The 15,031-nt window shown below is 40.6% G+C and overlaps 1 protein-coding gene across 1 annotated transcript in view; it reads left to right on the top strand.

Annotated features, from left to right (window-relative positions):
• si:ch211-186j3.6 (neural-cadherin) overlaps window positions 1-15,031 on the top strand; it is a 434,762-nt gene that overhangs the window by 413,088 nt on the left and 6,643 nt on the right. Inside the window, exon 38 of the mRNA XM_049561145.1 lies at window positions 13,725-13,879. Within this exon, the coding sequence (XP_049417102.1) occupies window positions 13,725-13,879 (155 nt within the window). The remainder of the gene's footprint in view (window positions 1-13,724; window positions 13,880-15,031) is intronic.

Here is a 15,031-nt window from a genome sequence, read left to right as displayed (position 1 = left end):
GACAAAGGTCTCTCCAAAGAGCTCGGCCATCGCTGATTTCTTTTGTGGAGGAGATGTGTCCAAGCCTCCTCCTGCTGGCTCTGCAGCTTGACCCTGCAGAAAAAAATAAGTTGATTAATTAAACCTATTATTTATTTTAATGTTTCATAGACATGAAAAATGTGGCAATAACATTTAATAAAAGCCATTATTACTGAAAATAAAAAATGCGTGTAGATTTACATTTATAATTTTGAAATAATATTCTTTTTCTTTACCTCATCACAGTCTTCAGTACCCAGACGGCTCACAATCTCAGTGGTGAGGTCACTGTATGTCTTCTGACGTAGGGCAGGGTCCATGTGAGACAGGGATTTGAATCTGGGATCCAGGGCAGTAGCTCTGTGAAGGTAGTCCTGCAGAGTAGGGGGTGAAGTGTATCTGGGCTTCAGGTCCTCTCTAATGGCAGCCTTGACATCTTGTGTGATGGCGCTGTCTTCCACACTTGGAGCCATGGATTGTAGAATCCTTGTTTTCAGCGGCAGGATCATTGACACAGATGGTGAAGTTTCAGTGCTCAGCAGAGATGTGACAGTTTTGAGGGGTTTAAGCTCCTGGAGGACCTCTTCTGCCACTCTCACATCATCATCAGACAGGGTGATGATGTTTTCTTTCTTCAGGGTTTTCTCGGTCAAGGCAGAGTATATAGCTGCCTGCTGCTCCAGATAATGCTCCACCATATCATAAGTGGAGTTCCACCTTGTTGGGACATCGTGTATGAGCTTGTGATTGGGCAGCTGTAGCATGTCTTGCTTTGTCTTGAGCACATGAGCAGCTGTTGTGCTTCGGTGGAAGTAGGAAACCACCTTCCTGATTCTCCCAAGGAGGCGGTCCATTTTATTGACTGAGATTCCCTTTTGTGATGCCAAATTCACTACATGTGCAAAGCACCCTATCTGTGGGCCCAGTCCTGCCTTATTCACTGCATTTATTTGATTTTTTGTATTATAGGTTGTTACTGGGATATTAGTACTGGGCCTCCTTAACTTCCATTCTTCAACTGCTTGTGTCAGTACCTGCGCAAGATGAGTGCCTGTGTGACTCTCGTAGACGGGGCGTGTCTGCAGCACTGGACTTCTCATCTCCCAGTCTTCGGTGATAAAGTGAGCCGTTATTGTCACGTAGCTCTCCGTTCCCCTGGACGTCCACCCGTCTGTCGTGAGTGCAACAGCCGACGCTCGGGATAGTTCATCCACAACTTTTTTCTTCTCCCGCTCGTAGAGATCTGGCACTATCTTCTCACTGAAGTGTGTGCGCAATGGGATGTCGTAATGTGGCTCAAGCACTTTCAGCGTGTTTTTAAAGCCCTCGTTTTGCACAACTGAATATGGCCTCATGTCTGTAGCTATAAACACGCCGATAGCGTTTGTGATAGCTTTAGCCCGGTCGGATTGCGCAGGAAGAGGCTGCTTAAATGCTGCGGTGATGAGCGGTTGTTGGCCAGCTTTCGTTTTCTCTCCGGTCAGTAAAACACCCGGGTGATGTCGCTTCAAATGCGTGAACATGCTCGATGTGTTTCCACTGTCATATGGCTTTCTTATGCCACAGTGCCTACACACCGTCGCAGTTTTGTCCACTGACCTCTTTCCTTCATCATCATATCTGACAGGGAAGCCAAAATGCTCCCATACAGGGGATTTAAGTGTCGCGGGGCGTTCAAGCTCCTCCTTTCCTCCGCTCGCCATGTCTGCTCTCCTCCTTTCTCCGCTCGCCACAAGCTGTGTGCGGACGGAGCACAACTTTTTTTTTTTTTTCAGAAATCAATCCGTGGGTCACGTGTGTACCGAACCGATGACGTCGATCCGAACGGATCACGGATCAATGATGATCCGTTGCACCACTACTTCACATCCATCTGCTCCATGATGTCATCATGGAGGAGTGGGAGAGGATTCCTGAAGCAACCTGTGAGCTGTGACATGAATTCCATGTCCAAAAGGGTTAAGGCAGTGCTAGATAATAATGGTTGGCACACAAAATATTGACACTTTAGGCACAATTTGGACATGTTCACTGTGGGGTGTACTCACTTATGTTGCCAGCTGTTTAGATGTTGACGGCTGTGTTTTGAGTAATTTTCAGAGGAAGGTAAATCTATACTACTATACAAGCTGTACACTGACTACTTTAAGTTATATCAAAGTGTCATTTCTATAGTGTTGTCCCATGAAAAGATAAAATGAAATATTTGCAAAAATGGGAGGGGTGTACTCACTTATGTGAGATACTGTACATCCTTCAAAACTTAACCGTCCATTGATAATTGATCTCTGCAGTGGCTGTTTGTGGACCAGACACTCCGTGCATTTATATTTTAACACTGTGGCCAAATGCATCTCTGTACACCTCCATAGCTGCTCTGGACGATCCAAAATTCCACATGCCCTAGGATGTGAATACACACCTGAACTCAACAAAAACAAAGTTCAGTGATCCGAGACGCATGCTGATGTGAGTTATATAGGGAAAACACACACACCGAATTAAAAGTACTTTGTGAAGTACCTATTTTGAAACCACACATCTGCAGTGCAGAAGTTCACTGTAACTTTTCTGCCTGTTTGTATACTACTGTTAAAAATGTTGTGTTGGGTGTGTACATATCAGGATAAATGTCTGCTCACAGCAACATCTTTGTAGGAGCGAAGCTGAGAGACAAGCGTGACTATTGACACTCTATTTACAAGAAGAGGAGGAGCAGTGTATTAAAGAAGGACACTGTTAGATCCATAACAAGACCAATGGAGAGAGAAGAAGATAGAAAATGACACTAAGCACAGCTACCTAGAGAAAACGAACAATAGAGTGGAAGGTACAGAACAGATGTGGACTATGCTGATATATTGGGCAGATATTGGCCTTGGAGTATTATATTAGGTTTCCATGGAGAGCTTTACTGCCCTATGAGTTAAACGGATAACACAGGTTCAGGAAACCATTGGGGATACATGTACTTAAATTTTTGGTATGGAAAGTCTCTGTGGGAAGACTGCAGTTGAAGTGTGGTTTGTATTCCTGAACAGTGTTTGAGCTGGAAAGAAACTCAACACCTATAAGCAGTCGGTGAATCGGTGAAAAAGAGCAGTGAGAAGAAGTGCAGTGATAAATTGAGCGTGTACAGACAGATGGCTGCAGTAAACAGAATTATAGTTTGATGAGGCTAAAATCCATACTATATTATTGACTTGTGTTGATGTACTCATAGACACTGATCTCATTGCAGGGCAGCTTGGATATTGATTGTCTGACTGGAAATCCCATTACATGCACACTCATTCAGCGCCATTTGAACTGCTCAAGATACAATGGATTTCCCTGCTCATCAGATAACCGCACGCCGCCTCACCATGCATCCGCCCTTAAATAAACGAGCAGTGTGGGATGTTTTGAGAGGCCTCTACAGAACTTTAAATTGACATCTGTCTTTTCTTTTTTGAGACATTTTCCCTTTAGTAGTTAACAATGCGTACAGAAGTCATTGGGAATTGGGACGTTTTCCTTCAAAAGTTCATTTCAGACAGTGCTTTTTAGGACTGTGGCAATGACATTTGGAAGTGGATAGGTTTGGGTGAGATTTTGTAAAATCTAGTGTGGTGCAGATCGCCCAAGGCATCTGCTGGAGGTTCAAGAGTAGCTTAGGGGTTTGACCTATCATGGTGGTTGTTGTTAAAAGCCAAGAAAAATATAGTTTAAGGCAGTTAGACACATGGAGGGTAAGTAGAAGGCAAAAGTACAAGTTAAGCAGAGAGATTGAGAAAGTTTAACCAAAAAAAGAGTGATGGTCAAAGAAACCACAGGACCTTGGAGGCAGTGTAAACAAATAAACACATAATCTCTCTTTTCAGGCTTGCTCACACACTCACACACACACGCGCGCGCGCGCAGTGCCGATCAAATTCTCCATTTCTCTGTCTGCCCTCTAGAGAGGGCCTTTGAACAGGGCAGATTCATCTTGTACGCCCTGACCTCCAGCTTCCTTGCTCACTTCCCCATGGAGCTCACACTAGCCACTTCTTCATGCACATACACACACACACACGATTCAGATGGGAGTGGGGTGTGAACACATAAAGACATAAACTCATCCACCTTGCACCTAGCAGTAACAGACCTCTATATTTGCAGTTTCTTGACTTCAGTTTGTCTATAGGCTGTATTTTCCCCTCATATAGGCCTAAGTCCTAATGCACAGAGGATATTGATTCATGCAGTATAGTACAGTCATCCTCACAACAGCTCTTCTTTGTGTGCCTCTATTCACATTCTTTTTTTTCTGTATATTTTCTCACCCAAGTGAGAAAAAGAAAGACATAATGGAGTCCATGTGAAGTGTGTTTCTTGTTTGCACATCCACATAGCCTACAGTATTACATGTATCTCATACCAGACTTGATTTCTAACCTAATCAGTTGTGTGCCCATCACACTAGACAGAAAAAACTTTTTTGAATGCAGGCTCTCTCTGAAAAAGTAGGAATTTTAAGAATCTGGAGAGATACAGTACATTTTGATGTATAAATAATAATATATTTATACAACACTTTTCAAAACAGAGTTACAAAGTGCTTTACATGAGAGAATCAAGATGAAACAAACTAAAAATGAGGTCAATGAAAGTACAGAGTATTAAAAAGAATTAAAAAAGAATTAAGTACACAACCATAAAATCAGATTAAAAAAAAAAGAGTGATAAAGATACGAAACTGACTTTGATAAAAGGCTTGATCATTAGCAGCTTGTTAGCTAGCTAGCTAGTAGCTATATGTAGACAGCTACTTAATGCATTTTAACTTTAAGTCATTAAAGGGGACATATTAACCTCATTTTCGGATCTATACTGTGTATAGTGTATTGGGTTTTTACTTGAACATGTTTACATGTTAAAAAAATGCTTTGTTTTCCTCATACTGTCTGTGCTGTAACACCGGTGTTCTCCCTGTCTGAAACACTCTGTTTTAACATCTGTCTCTTTAACCCCCGTCCTCTGAAAAAGCCCAGTCTGCTTTGACTGGTCAGTGTTTCCAGTTCTTCCTTAGCTTAGCACCATCATTGCAACCAGGGCGATGCCTTTTATGAAATAAAGCAGTACTCTGTCCTGAAAATTCACCAATTAAAGCTTCTTAACTGAAATTTTCATAACTAGCAGGAATATGTTCTGAAATTGGGGAAAATATTAACAACGTCTGCGTCTGTTTATATACAGTCATGAGCTGAAGTGCGTCAGTTTGTCTCAAAAGTAGAAAAAAAAAAGCTGCTGCCAGCACACTTGTGCCAGACACCGCAGAACACTCCCAGACATCCTGTGTACATGCCTAGACAGGTCAGAGCCAAGTCAGGTCCAAGTAGGCCCTACCGTGGATTAGGGGTAAATCTGCGGTATCGGCACATCACAAGAATCCTTGAGCAGATTGGGACCTGGGAAATTTAGATGCCAGGTCGACACCTTGAGCTTTTTGTCACGCTCCACAGACCATTTCTAAACAGGTTTTGTAGTGTGGCATGCTGCTTTCTTCTGCTGGGGGGCTACTGCCATTGGGGAGTACTATTGCCATGAGGTGGGGAACTTGGTTTGCAACAATGTTTGATTGGGTGGAACATGTCAGGTGGTATCCACATGAATGCCGTGCCATGTGCGCATATGTGTTTATAAAGATTAACAGAAATATTTATTGCATTACCTGCATGCTCTCATATGCTAACAGTGCCAAAACTCCACAGAGCCCCTTCAATCATCATTTCCATCTGAAGTTGTATCTTATGTCTCTCCAGGCATTAGTTATCTTTTCCCAACTTTTGGAATTTTGCATTTTGCTGTTTATGGGATAATGAAAGTGGTAAGTGTTATTTAAGTATTTGCATTAATTTATCAGTGAGTTAAATTATGTGAATTTTGTCATTGTCTCATTCTGTCAACATTTGAAATTTGCTCTCCATTTTGGTATGTAATATGGCCCAGCCTTAAAGCCTCAAGCCTGGTATTATTATTGGCATTGGAAACCTGGAGGCTGCTGGACCAGCTGCTTCTCAACACTGTTTTTCTGTCTTTGGGAAGCTCAGGGCACCCCACAGTAAATGAGGACCATTGCAGTCGAGGCAGGGGACTGAACCTGTGACCTTGCTTTTGCCAATTCACTGCCTCTCTAACATCAAGGCCACTCTCTGCCGCAGTCAGCCACATGTGTCTCCTGCCAGAACAAAAGTCTGTATTTCAGTTTATCTTTTTTCCCCTTCTTGTTCACTGCTATTAGAAGCCATAATGCCACTCTAAAGATGAAACAGTGAATCTCTTGAAACAATTTCATCTTATAAATCTGCCAGACACTGGAGTTGTGGTGAGGGGGACAAGTTGACAGTAAATGAATATTGATTTTTCCTCTTGTACTGTGCAGCTGGTTTCTGGCTGAGTGAATTTACTCTTACAGAGTTGTCAGAGGGTGGGCTGTTTAATGGGGTGTTATCAATTCACAGGGAGTTTGAGTGCCGTCTGTTGGTGTGCTTACATGATGGATTGGCTGCCGGGTTTTAGTTGTGATGTAGAAGAAAGATGCGTGGATTATAAAAGAAAAAGCAGAGGCTGATGGAGAAAGAGAGATGAGAGCACCAAGTGTTAAAAACATGTGTTTGAATTGTTTAAGATCACAGATTTTTCACATTGATGTCTTTCCTCAGATTAATAGGATTTGAACAGTCGGGGTATTTATAGTGCTGCCAGTTGAAACCGTTTGCAGTACATGATTGCTGCTGTTCTCAAATGTGATTAAACGCAGCTCTCCTATGTACAGTCTCTGCAAAAATAGATTTGAAAATAAATATGCCTCTGAAAAGAATTCAGTCAGGCTCAATTAATGATATGTGGTTGTGAATTATTAAATATTATCTCAACATTACACTCCATATTCTACAAGTTGCTCCTTTTGCAGTTCTGCAGGGAAAAAAGTCCTTTTGATTTAGTTGTTTGATTAGAGGAAAAAAGCACAGCTGAATTAAAGGCAAGAAATAATGGCAGAGTGAACAGTAAGTGTGTGGGTGGGTTGGTGTAAAGCAGGTTACTATTATGGAAGGGCCACGGAATTGTGAAGTGTTAACTAAGGCAAGAGGTGAAAGGGATGAGACAAGGCACTGGGGATTTGTTACATGTTTGCAAAGGTCACAGCAACACTAGCGTTGGAAATGTATGCAGATTGGTTGAACTGTGCGTGTATATGCTTGCGTGTGTGTGTGTATGTGCTACTTTCAATCTGCTTTTTACCCAAAGTTAAGTCACCTCAACATTTTTTTCCTGAAATAAAACTGAAAGCAATCACTTTTACTGAGCTCTTCCACGTATTTTCTCTTGCATACAATATTTAATTAATGTTAACACCTTCTGCAATCTTACAGAGTATCCATGTCAAATGTCAATAATTTACAGTAATTTACAACCAAACACTGTCAGCACTGCCAGCAGTGGCTATAATCTAAAGGATGTCCTATGCCTGCAAGGCCTGCCATCCAATCATACAGTTGTAATTACCCTTAACTGCTGAGATATTGGCGAGTGTTAAAGAATGAGGATGTGAAGACTCATTTTAATCTGCATTTTAAGTAGCCTCTTGTGAGTATTAGTCTTTAATAAATGTAAAACTGACACCAGTCAAGCCAGTCATGTCAAGCTGTGTTATTTACTAACTGATCAACATTATGAAGGGAAACTTCAAGTGAAACCTTTAACTGTAGCCCAGTCTGTCACTGCTGTTATTCTGGGAGTCACTGGAGAGTTAATGTGACCAGAATGATCTACATGCTGTGTAGGAGTCTAGCTTCTGAATGCACATTTATGTATGTTAGCATACTGTACTTATGTTTTATTTTAGCCTGACATAATATTTCTGTTACAAGGCAATATAAAACTGAATTTTTACTAACATAAGGGCAGATATTAACATTAACTTTTGCTCACCAGCCGCTGTTGCTGTTGGTTTTCCAAACTTACCAGTCACAGCATTTTCAAATTAAGAGTACATAACATTTTTAACACTACGGCTACATATATTAGGGGTGGGGGAAATTATCGATTCTCAGATGCATCGCCATGCAGACGTGGACAATTTGGTATCGATTAACAAATGTCAATAATTGATTATCTAAATGTGTATTTATAATGTGATGTTAATGAAACAAAAAAGGAGGAACTCAACCACGAGGGCAGTGCAGCCAGTCTACAGCACGGACTCACTAAACTCAATTTAAATTCATCTTCACAAAAGGCTGCCGTTTGGATTTAATGTCTAAAAAATGTGTCATTTGCGAGGCGAACGTGAGGTATGTTTTGAATGTGTTCTATGCTGTCACTCAGGGACTAATGTTAACAGAGCAGAGCAGCAATCAGCCCGCCTGACTATTAAACACTGCAACATTATACAACTTAAACCAACTCTGTGGTGAAGAAAATAACACTGAGCTCAGTCTGTTTCGTCTCAACAAACACTGCGCCCAGCCCTCTTGGTGTGTTGGCTTTTCCCCTGAGCTACAGTAACATGCAGCAGGCTGTTCTCCACTGCTAGAGACATCAATAACAACAGTGGCGCAGCGAAGCACGTCTCCTCCCCCTCATTTTGTTATAGTCACACAGGCAGGAGACTGTAGGGTGCTTTCAAATTAAGATATTCTTTAATTAATGCAGTTACTTTTTAAAATAAAAAGGCTTCTGACATTTATTTTTCAACAGTACATTAATTACATACTTTATCTAGTGAAATATTACAATATGTAAGCGCTTCACACTTTGCAGGTTTAAACATCCCACATTGGGTTCACATAAGAAACCGCAGATGGATACAATCCTGTTTAAAATCTTGGGTATGGAAACAATTTAGCTACAAGGTTGAAGGGAAAAGGGACCTGTACAAGAGCCACACTCTAACCAAGTAAACTCTTTTGTTTAAATATGGGTAACTACAAGTACAGTATGCTACATGTATGTCTTAAAAGTAGCAAGCAATCAGTCATGTATAGAAATAAAAAATGTTGATGCACCTTGATGCATCAGTAATTGTTTTGTCATTGAATTGTTGCCCTTTGAATCATAATCAAATCAAATTATGAGGTGCCAGTTTTTGTGAACTTTTTTCATTATAATAAGGAACATAACAAACACTTCTGTATTACACTGTACAAACACCAAACAAAAACTTAACCAAAAGCAACTGCTCACAAGAGGCTATAAAACTGCAAAGAAGCTCTCATGACATGTAACTAAAAATACAAAATTAACAGAAATAATAAAAAATGAAATGCGTACATTAGGAGGAGTGTTATAAGTTCCACCTTGACTTCATGCCAATGTAATTTCTAGTTGCTTCATTTATTGTTTTATAATTTTCTGTTTTTGTGTCTAAAGGCTGCTTGAAAGCAGCAGGGATAAGGATTTGAGTTTTGGTTTATTTTTACCCCATCCCAGTGATCAGCACCTCTGGGTGATGCAGTTGAAAGTGTGTTAGCATATTTGATGTGTTTTCACTGACATACCCTACAGTGGTTGAGATATGCCAACATAATTTCCTCGTCCTCTTCACGGTTGCTGTTGTAGCTGTGCCATAACCTGTATGCAGGTCTTTCAGCTCTGCCTTTCAGTGGCATTGCTGTAGTGTGACTGACTCTTACGCCTATCAGCTTGTTGTGCTAACCTCAGCACAAGCTGCTAACACTGGGCAGTGGGTGAAAACTTGCGCTCATCATCTTTGGTTCCACATTACATACATCAGTCTACATATCGTGCAACTGCATGCATATATATGCCACCCGACAGAGTGGCTATTAAGACAGACTGTGTTACATACCACTGCTGAATTCTACCTGCATTTGCTGGGTGGCAGGTGCTAATGTCAAGCCCTGCATATGGAATATTATCTCGGGATAAACTTTTAGGCTTAATAAGGGTGTTCGAGAGTGAGAAAGCCGTGCAAAATGCAGCACTTAGTGCAGGATACAGAGGGCGTTGAAAGTTCCGCCAAAAGCAGAATAAACAAAAGATTTAACTCTCTTGGGTAACTATCTACAAGTGTCCACAGTAAAACATAATGAGGCTTGGCAATGGCTCTGGCAGGATTCTATTTCATATACACAAGAACCGCCCACCTGCAAAGTCTAGGGTCCCACATGCACACAGACTCATTTTATGGTAGGAGATATTATCTCAGCCAAATTAAGCCTAAAAGTTTATGTCCTGTAGGAGAAAGCATCCAGGTAAGGTGGTAATATCTTGTACGAAGGAGACAAGGTTAGGTTTGGGCCAATATTGCCTGCAAAAAAAAAAATTCACCTTGCCATTCAGGGCTTCTGTACAAAGCCCTGTGGTGAAAGGCATGACATTATATATATAATTATGTAAAAATTAGGGCTGTGCACTCTTTTTTATTTTTATTATTTGAATCAGATCTGGTTCTTTAATACGTATATTTGACTTCTGGTTTTTTTTGTTTTTTTTTTCCCCCATAAAGATGACTTGACTATCAGGAAATTCACTGGCATGAGTTTTAGTAATGATTTTGACCACATTAACGAAGTGAAATGCAACAGTCATGGGAGCATTTAAAAATCTATGAAAGACAGCTGCATATGATGCAAGATTTGAATTTCAGTGTAATTAATTACAGACATATAATATTGGGCTCCCATATGGATATGTCATAATAATGAGACAAGCAGTATGTGTTTCTGTTTAAAGCAAGCTCTTATAGCCTTGTTTATTTAGCTTCAGACATTAACAAAATGTGTATATAAAATAAATGAAACCGTTCAAATAAAATCACAGCATAGGCCACTATGGAATAACTGACTTTACATGTTCAACAGGATAGTCATTCTTTTTTATTTCTTTTTACACTTTAAAAAACAACAACTGATAAATAAATCCAACCATGAATATAGTAACAAATTAAATTACTTAATTTTGTAATTATTTTTAAATGAAAATAACAGTAAATTCATGGCATTGCCTGCTTTTATTGCCTAACTTCTTGTCTTCAATATACGGTTAGTAGGCTACTGTATTTCTCTTTACATGTAAAATAAATAAATTACGCATGAACAAATAAACAAATTAAACACTTGCCATTAGTACATTTCGATCTTTCTGAGTGATTGTCTGCACTAATCACAAGGTAGATGAGTGGTCTTACTTACCCGTGATATGCAGTGTTCCTTTTCAGCCTTGACATGTGGGAGGAAAACTAGTTTGCCCAAATTTCATGGAGAGCTGAGCTTTGAGTCTTATAAATGATGATCTTCATCAGTTGACGTCATCATCAGAATGACTATCTCCTTCTCATTGTCATTTTTTTTCTTTTAGGAGTAGGCTCAGTTTCCTCCATGCTGATGTCCTCGCGTTCCATTTGTGCTGCTCCCTGGGTAGTTTTCAGACACACTCTCGGTCAGATGTGCCATTGTTTGATATACCTTGTCGCATTGAACATCCTCTAAGAATGTACATTTGTTATCAAGAACTGCAGCTTGTATATACGTACTGTTTCCAAGTAGTCTCCTTGTCAGCTCCCACATCCTGTCAAAATTTGCTGTGAGCTTGTCCTTCAGTGCTTAGTGGCTGCACTGTCATCCTCACACACTTGCAGATGGTGTGTCTTCATGTTGATGATCATAAGCAGAGTGGCAAACAGGCAGACATTTATGTCCTGGGACAGTAACTCCACCAGAATGACAATGGGCTTCAGAACAGAAATAATGTCCTGTTTGATTCTCCACTGGAAAGTTGTTTAAAGTTTAAATCTCAGTCGGCCCTCTCGGTGGTACCAGGGTTGGACAGCACTGAGGTGACTTTACCATCAATGTTCCACAAGACAGTCAAGCATGTAGATTGTGGCGTTCCAGCCAGTTGGCACATCTTTCAGTCAGTTTGTGTTCAGTTTGTTTTTTTTTTTTTGTTTTGTTTTGTTTTTTGCTTCAAGTGCTGCTGTGGCTTAAGCACTTTTATTTCAATGACTGACCAGACACTTTGCAGCTGCTATGCTAAGCTGCTAGACAGACCAGTTCCTCTTTCAGGGCTTTGTTAATGCATAATTGCAATGTCTACACTGAGCAACAAACCCCTCACACAGTCCCCAAGGACAGGTCCTTGGTTAACATGTCTGAACACAGAATCATGTTTTGCTGTGTTGTTATGTACGACAGCCACTTGTTATTTCTCTTGGAATGCCATATGCATCCATGACTTTGCTCAGTCAGTGTCTGACTCTCTCCCATCTCTTTCACTCCAGATGCCAGTCATGTGGAATAAAATGGGCAGTGACTGTCATGTAAGCTTCCATTTGCTGTCCCGTCCAAGTGTCAGTTGTGAGATGTACTGCTGCACTGTGCTTAATTTGCTCCATAACCACTTCTCTCATTGTGTTGTATTTTGCCAACAATGCGCGCACAACAGTGGCTCCTTTAGGAGCAGTGTACCCTGGCCCTTAGAGTTTTCATCAGCTTTTTAAATCTCACAAAGTAGTCACCTATCATATGGAGTACAATGAAATTTGCCATGCTGACAGTAATTGCTAGTTTCTGTGTCTCTGTGAGCAGGGGCTTGAAATCCAGAGTGCTTTGGGTTGAAGCTGATGGTGTCATCTTTACCTCTGTGCATGGGGTGGGCCTTGCAGAGGTATACATAACATATAACATAGCCTTGTAAATGGACTTATTGCCTGTAGTACCTGCCCCGAAAATGGTTTCAATGGTTTTCAAGTGGGTTGCCATGTTAGATGTTAGTGCATAGTTTGCATTTAAGTTCTGTCCTTCAAAAGTTTGAAAGGCCACCACACTTTAGATTTCTGATGCAACACATGGTTACAATAACCTAGTTTACTAACCACTCCACCTCAGGTTTCAGCTTCTCTCATCAATTAACCACCAGCGCATGATGTCACATGATTTTTCAATGGAGCGACTTGAAGACTTTGGATTCCACTGAGGGGTCACAGAGGATGATTTGACTCAATGACTTTTAAGTGGCAGCCCTAACAACAATAAATACATTTTAAAAACAAGGCATTATTATTATATCATGAAAAAAGTGCTGAAGTCAGAAATATGACTCTGAACGAATGCTAGTGTTGCTCCTTATCTGCTGGAGTATGGCAACTGTATCGTAACATGGTTGCCTTATCAAGAAGTGAATGAGGTAGAGTCCTGGGCACAGTTTGTTTGTTGTAGTCAATTCAGCTTCGAAAAACAGTGGCTCAGGTGGGACTGGTCTCCTGGGGATGCACAGATACTCAATTTTGCCAGCCCTGGGAATCTCTGACTTCTTTCTTCCACCAGTAAATACAATAAGATAAGGGGGGTGTTGCTTAGAAAGTTTTTGACTCTGTTTTCGTGAGAAGTGTGTGTAAAGTACTGCTGGCCCCCAACAGATCACTTGAGTAAAAAGGTACCTGTTGCAAACACGCCTTGAAATCCTTGAGATATATTTTGTCAAATAGTAGCTGTAAAATAACTCTTGTTAACCCCAAAGAATCATTATCAGTTGAACCCTACAACTCATCATATTTCAGCTCACATTTTTTGGCAAACGATGCTCAAGGCCAACTCCATCAAAGAGCACCTCTCTCTAGGGCCATTCCTTAATTGGCTGCAGGATCTTAATCATTGAAATTGTAATGCTAATGCCTGCACTGATGAGCCTCCACCAACTGTCTGTCTTTACTCCAGTGCTGCTGTTGGGCATTTTCCTCTACACTCGCTGGAGGAGCTACAAAGGGCTGAAAGAGGGTGTTTACCATGTCTCAGCCCACCACGACGGCTGGGAGGACATCCGAGAGAACGTCCTCAACTATGACGAGGAGGGAGGCGGGGAAGAGGATCAGGTACGACACCCTGATAAACACACACACATACATACACTTACAGAAAGACACTTCTTGTTGGACAGCTATTTTAGATACAGACTTCATCTTTAAATGAAAATGTTTGTTATGTTTTCATCACATAATATTTTTTTAACATAGTTTTAGTTAACTTTTATTCAATGAAACTTCATTACATTTTAGTCAACTATTAGTTATTACTTTAGTCAAATCAGAATCAAGGTGAATTGTGTAGAAATTTCATTTAGACATGATTTTTTTCTACAGATAGTTTCCACACAATTGCAAGTTTTTGACAGGTTTAAAGGACGATTTATGAGCACACACTTACTGATCATTATTTGAAAAGCTCAAAATCTCAAAACTTCAGACCATAAATAACTACTACAACAACTAGGATTTGTACCCAGGTTCACTGCAAACTCTAACTAATCAGTCTAATTGTAAGGAGGCCAAAAAATACCTTTATTTCAGCCTAAATTCCTTCTTTAACTGCAACATGTTAGTGCGGAGTAGGGCTGTCAAAATTGCTCAAAAATGACGTTTGAATATTCCTTCTAAAAATAACTCATAGGTTCGAACCATTCGATTTTTTTTTTTTTCCCGCATTATGTCCACAAGAGGGCAAACTAATACAAGGAGACATACTTGTATATGTATTAATACAAGGAAACATAACTAGCCTACTTGTAGGTATTTTTAGTTCAACATAAACGTCTTTGAAAACATTTACATACCTACACATTAAAACACATAAAACAATTATCTATAACATTACGTTATAAACGACTGCAGACCTCTCGCTCGCCTCGCCCCCCCCTCTGACCCGTGACCACACTGCCCGCGGAAGCACTGCAAATAGCCTCGAAGCATCGGACCGTGACCGGCTCGTTCCCTGCAGCGATCGTTTCGGTGTCTGGTCTATTTTCTGCGCAAGCCGCGAGCGAATGTGTCAAGCCGGGTGACGGAGACAACAGCTGGGAGTAGAACCGCTTGTCGACCAGGCTGGAGAAATGCTCGTCTGATGCCAACGCCCACTCGCAAAGAGGACAGCTGCGGTGGTGTTTTTTTTTCTCTCCACAATCGAATATCAATTTTCACATTCAAAGGTCCATTATTTTTCAAATTTGAATTTAAATTCGAATTTAGAAT

This window comes from Epinephelus fuscoguttatus, linkage group LG2, assembly GCF_011397635.1.
Source record: "Epinephelus fuscoguttatus linkage group LG2, E.fuscoguttatus.final_Chr_v1".
Classification (NCBI taxonomy): domain Eukaryota; kingdom Metazoa; phylum Chordata; class Actinopteri; order Perciformes; family Serranidae; genus Epinephelus; species Epinephelus fuscoguttatus.
Note: the sequence above shows the minus strand (reverse complement) of the source record. Positions and strands in the feature narration are given on the sequence as shown.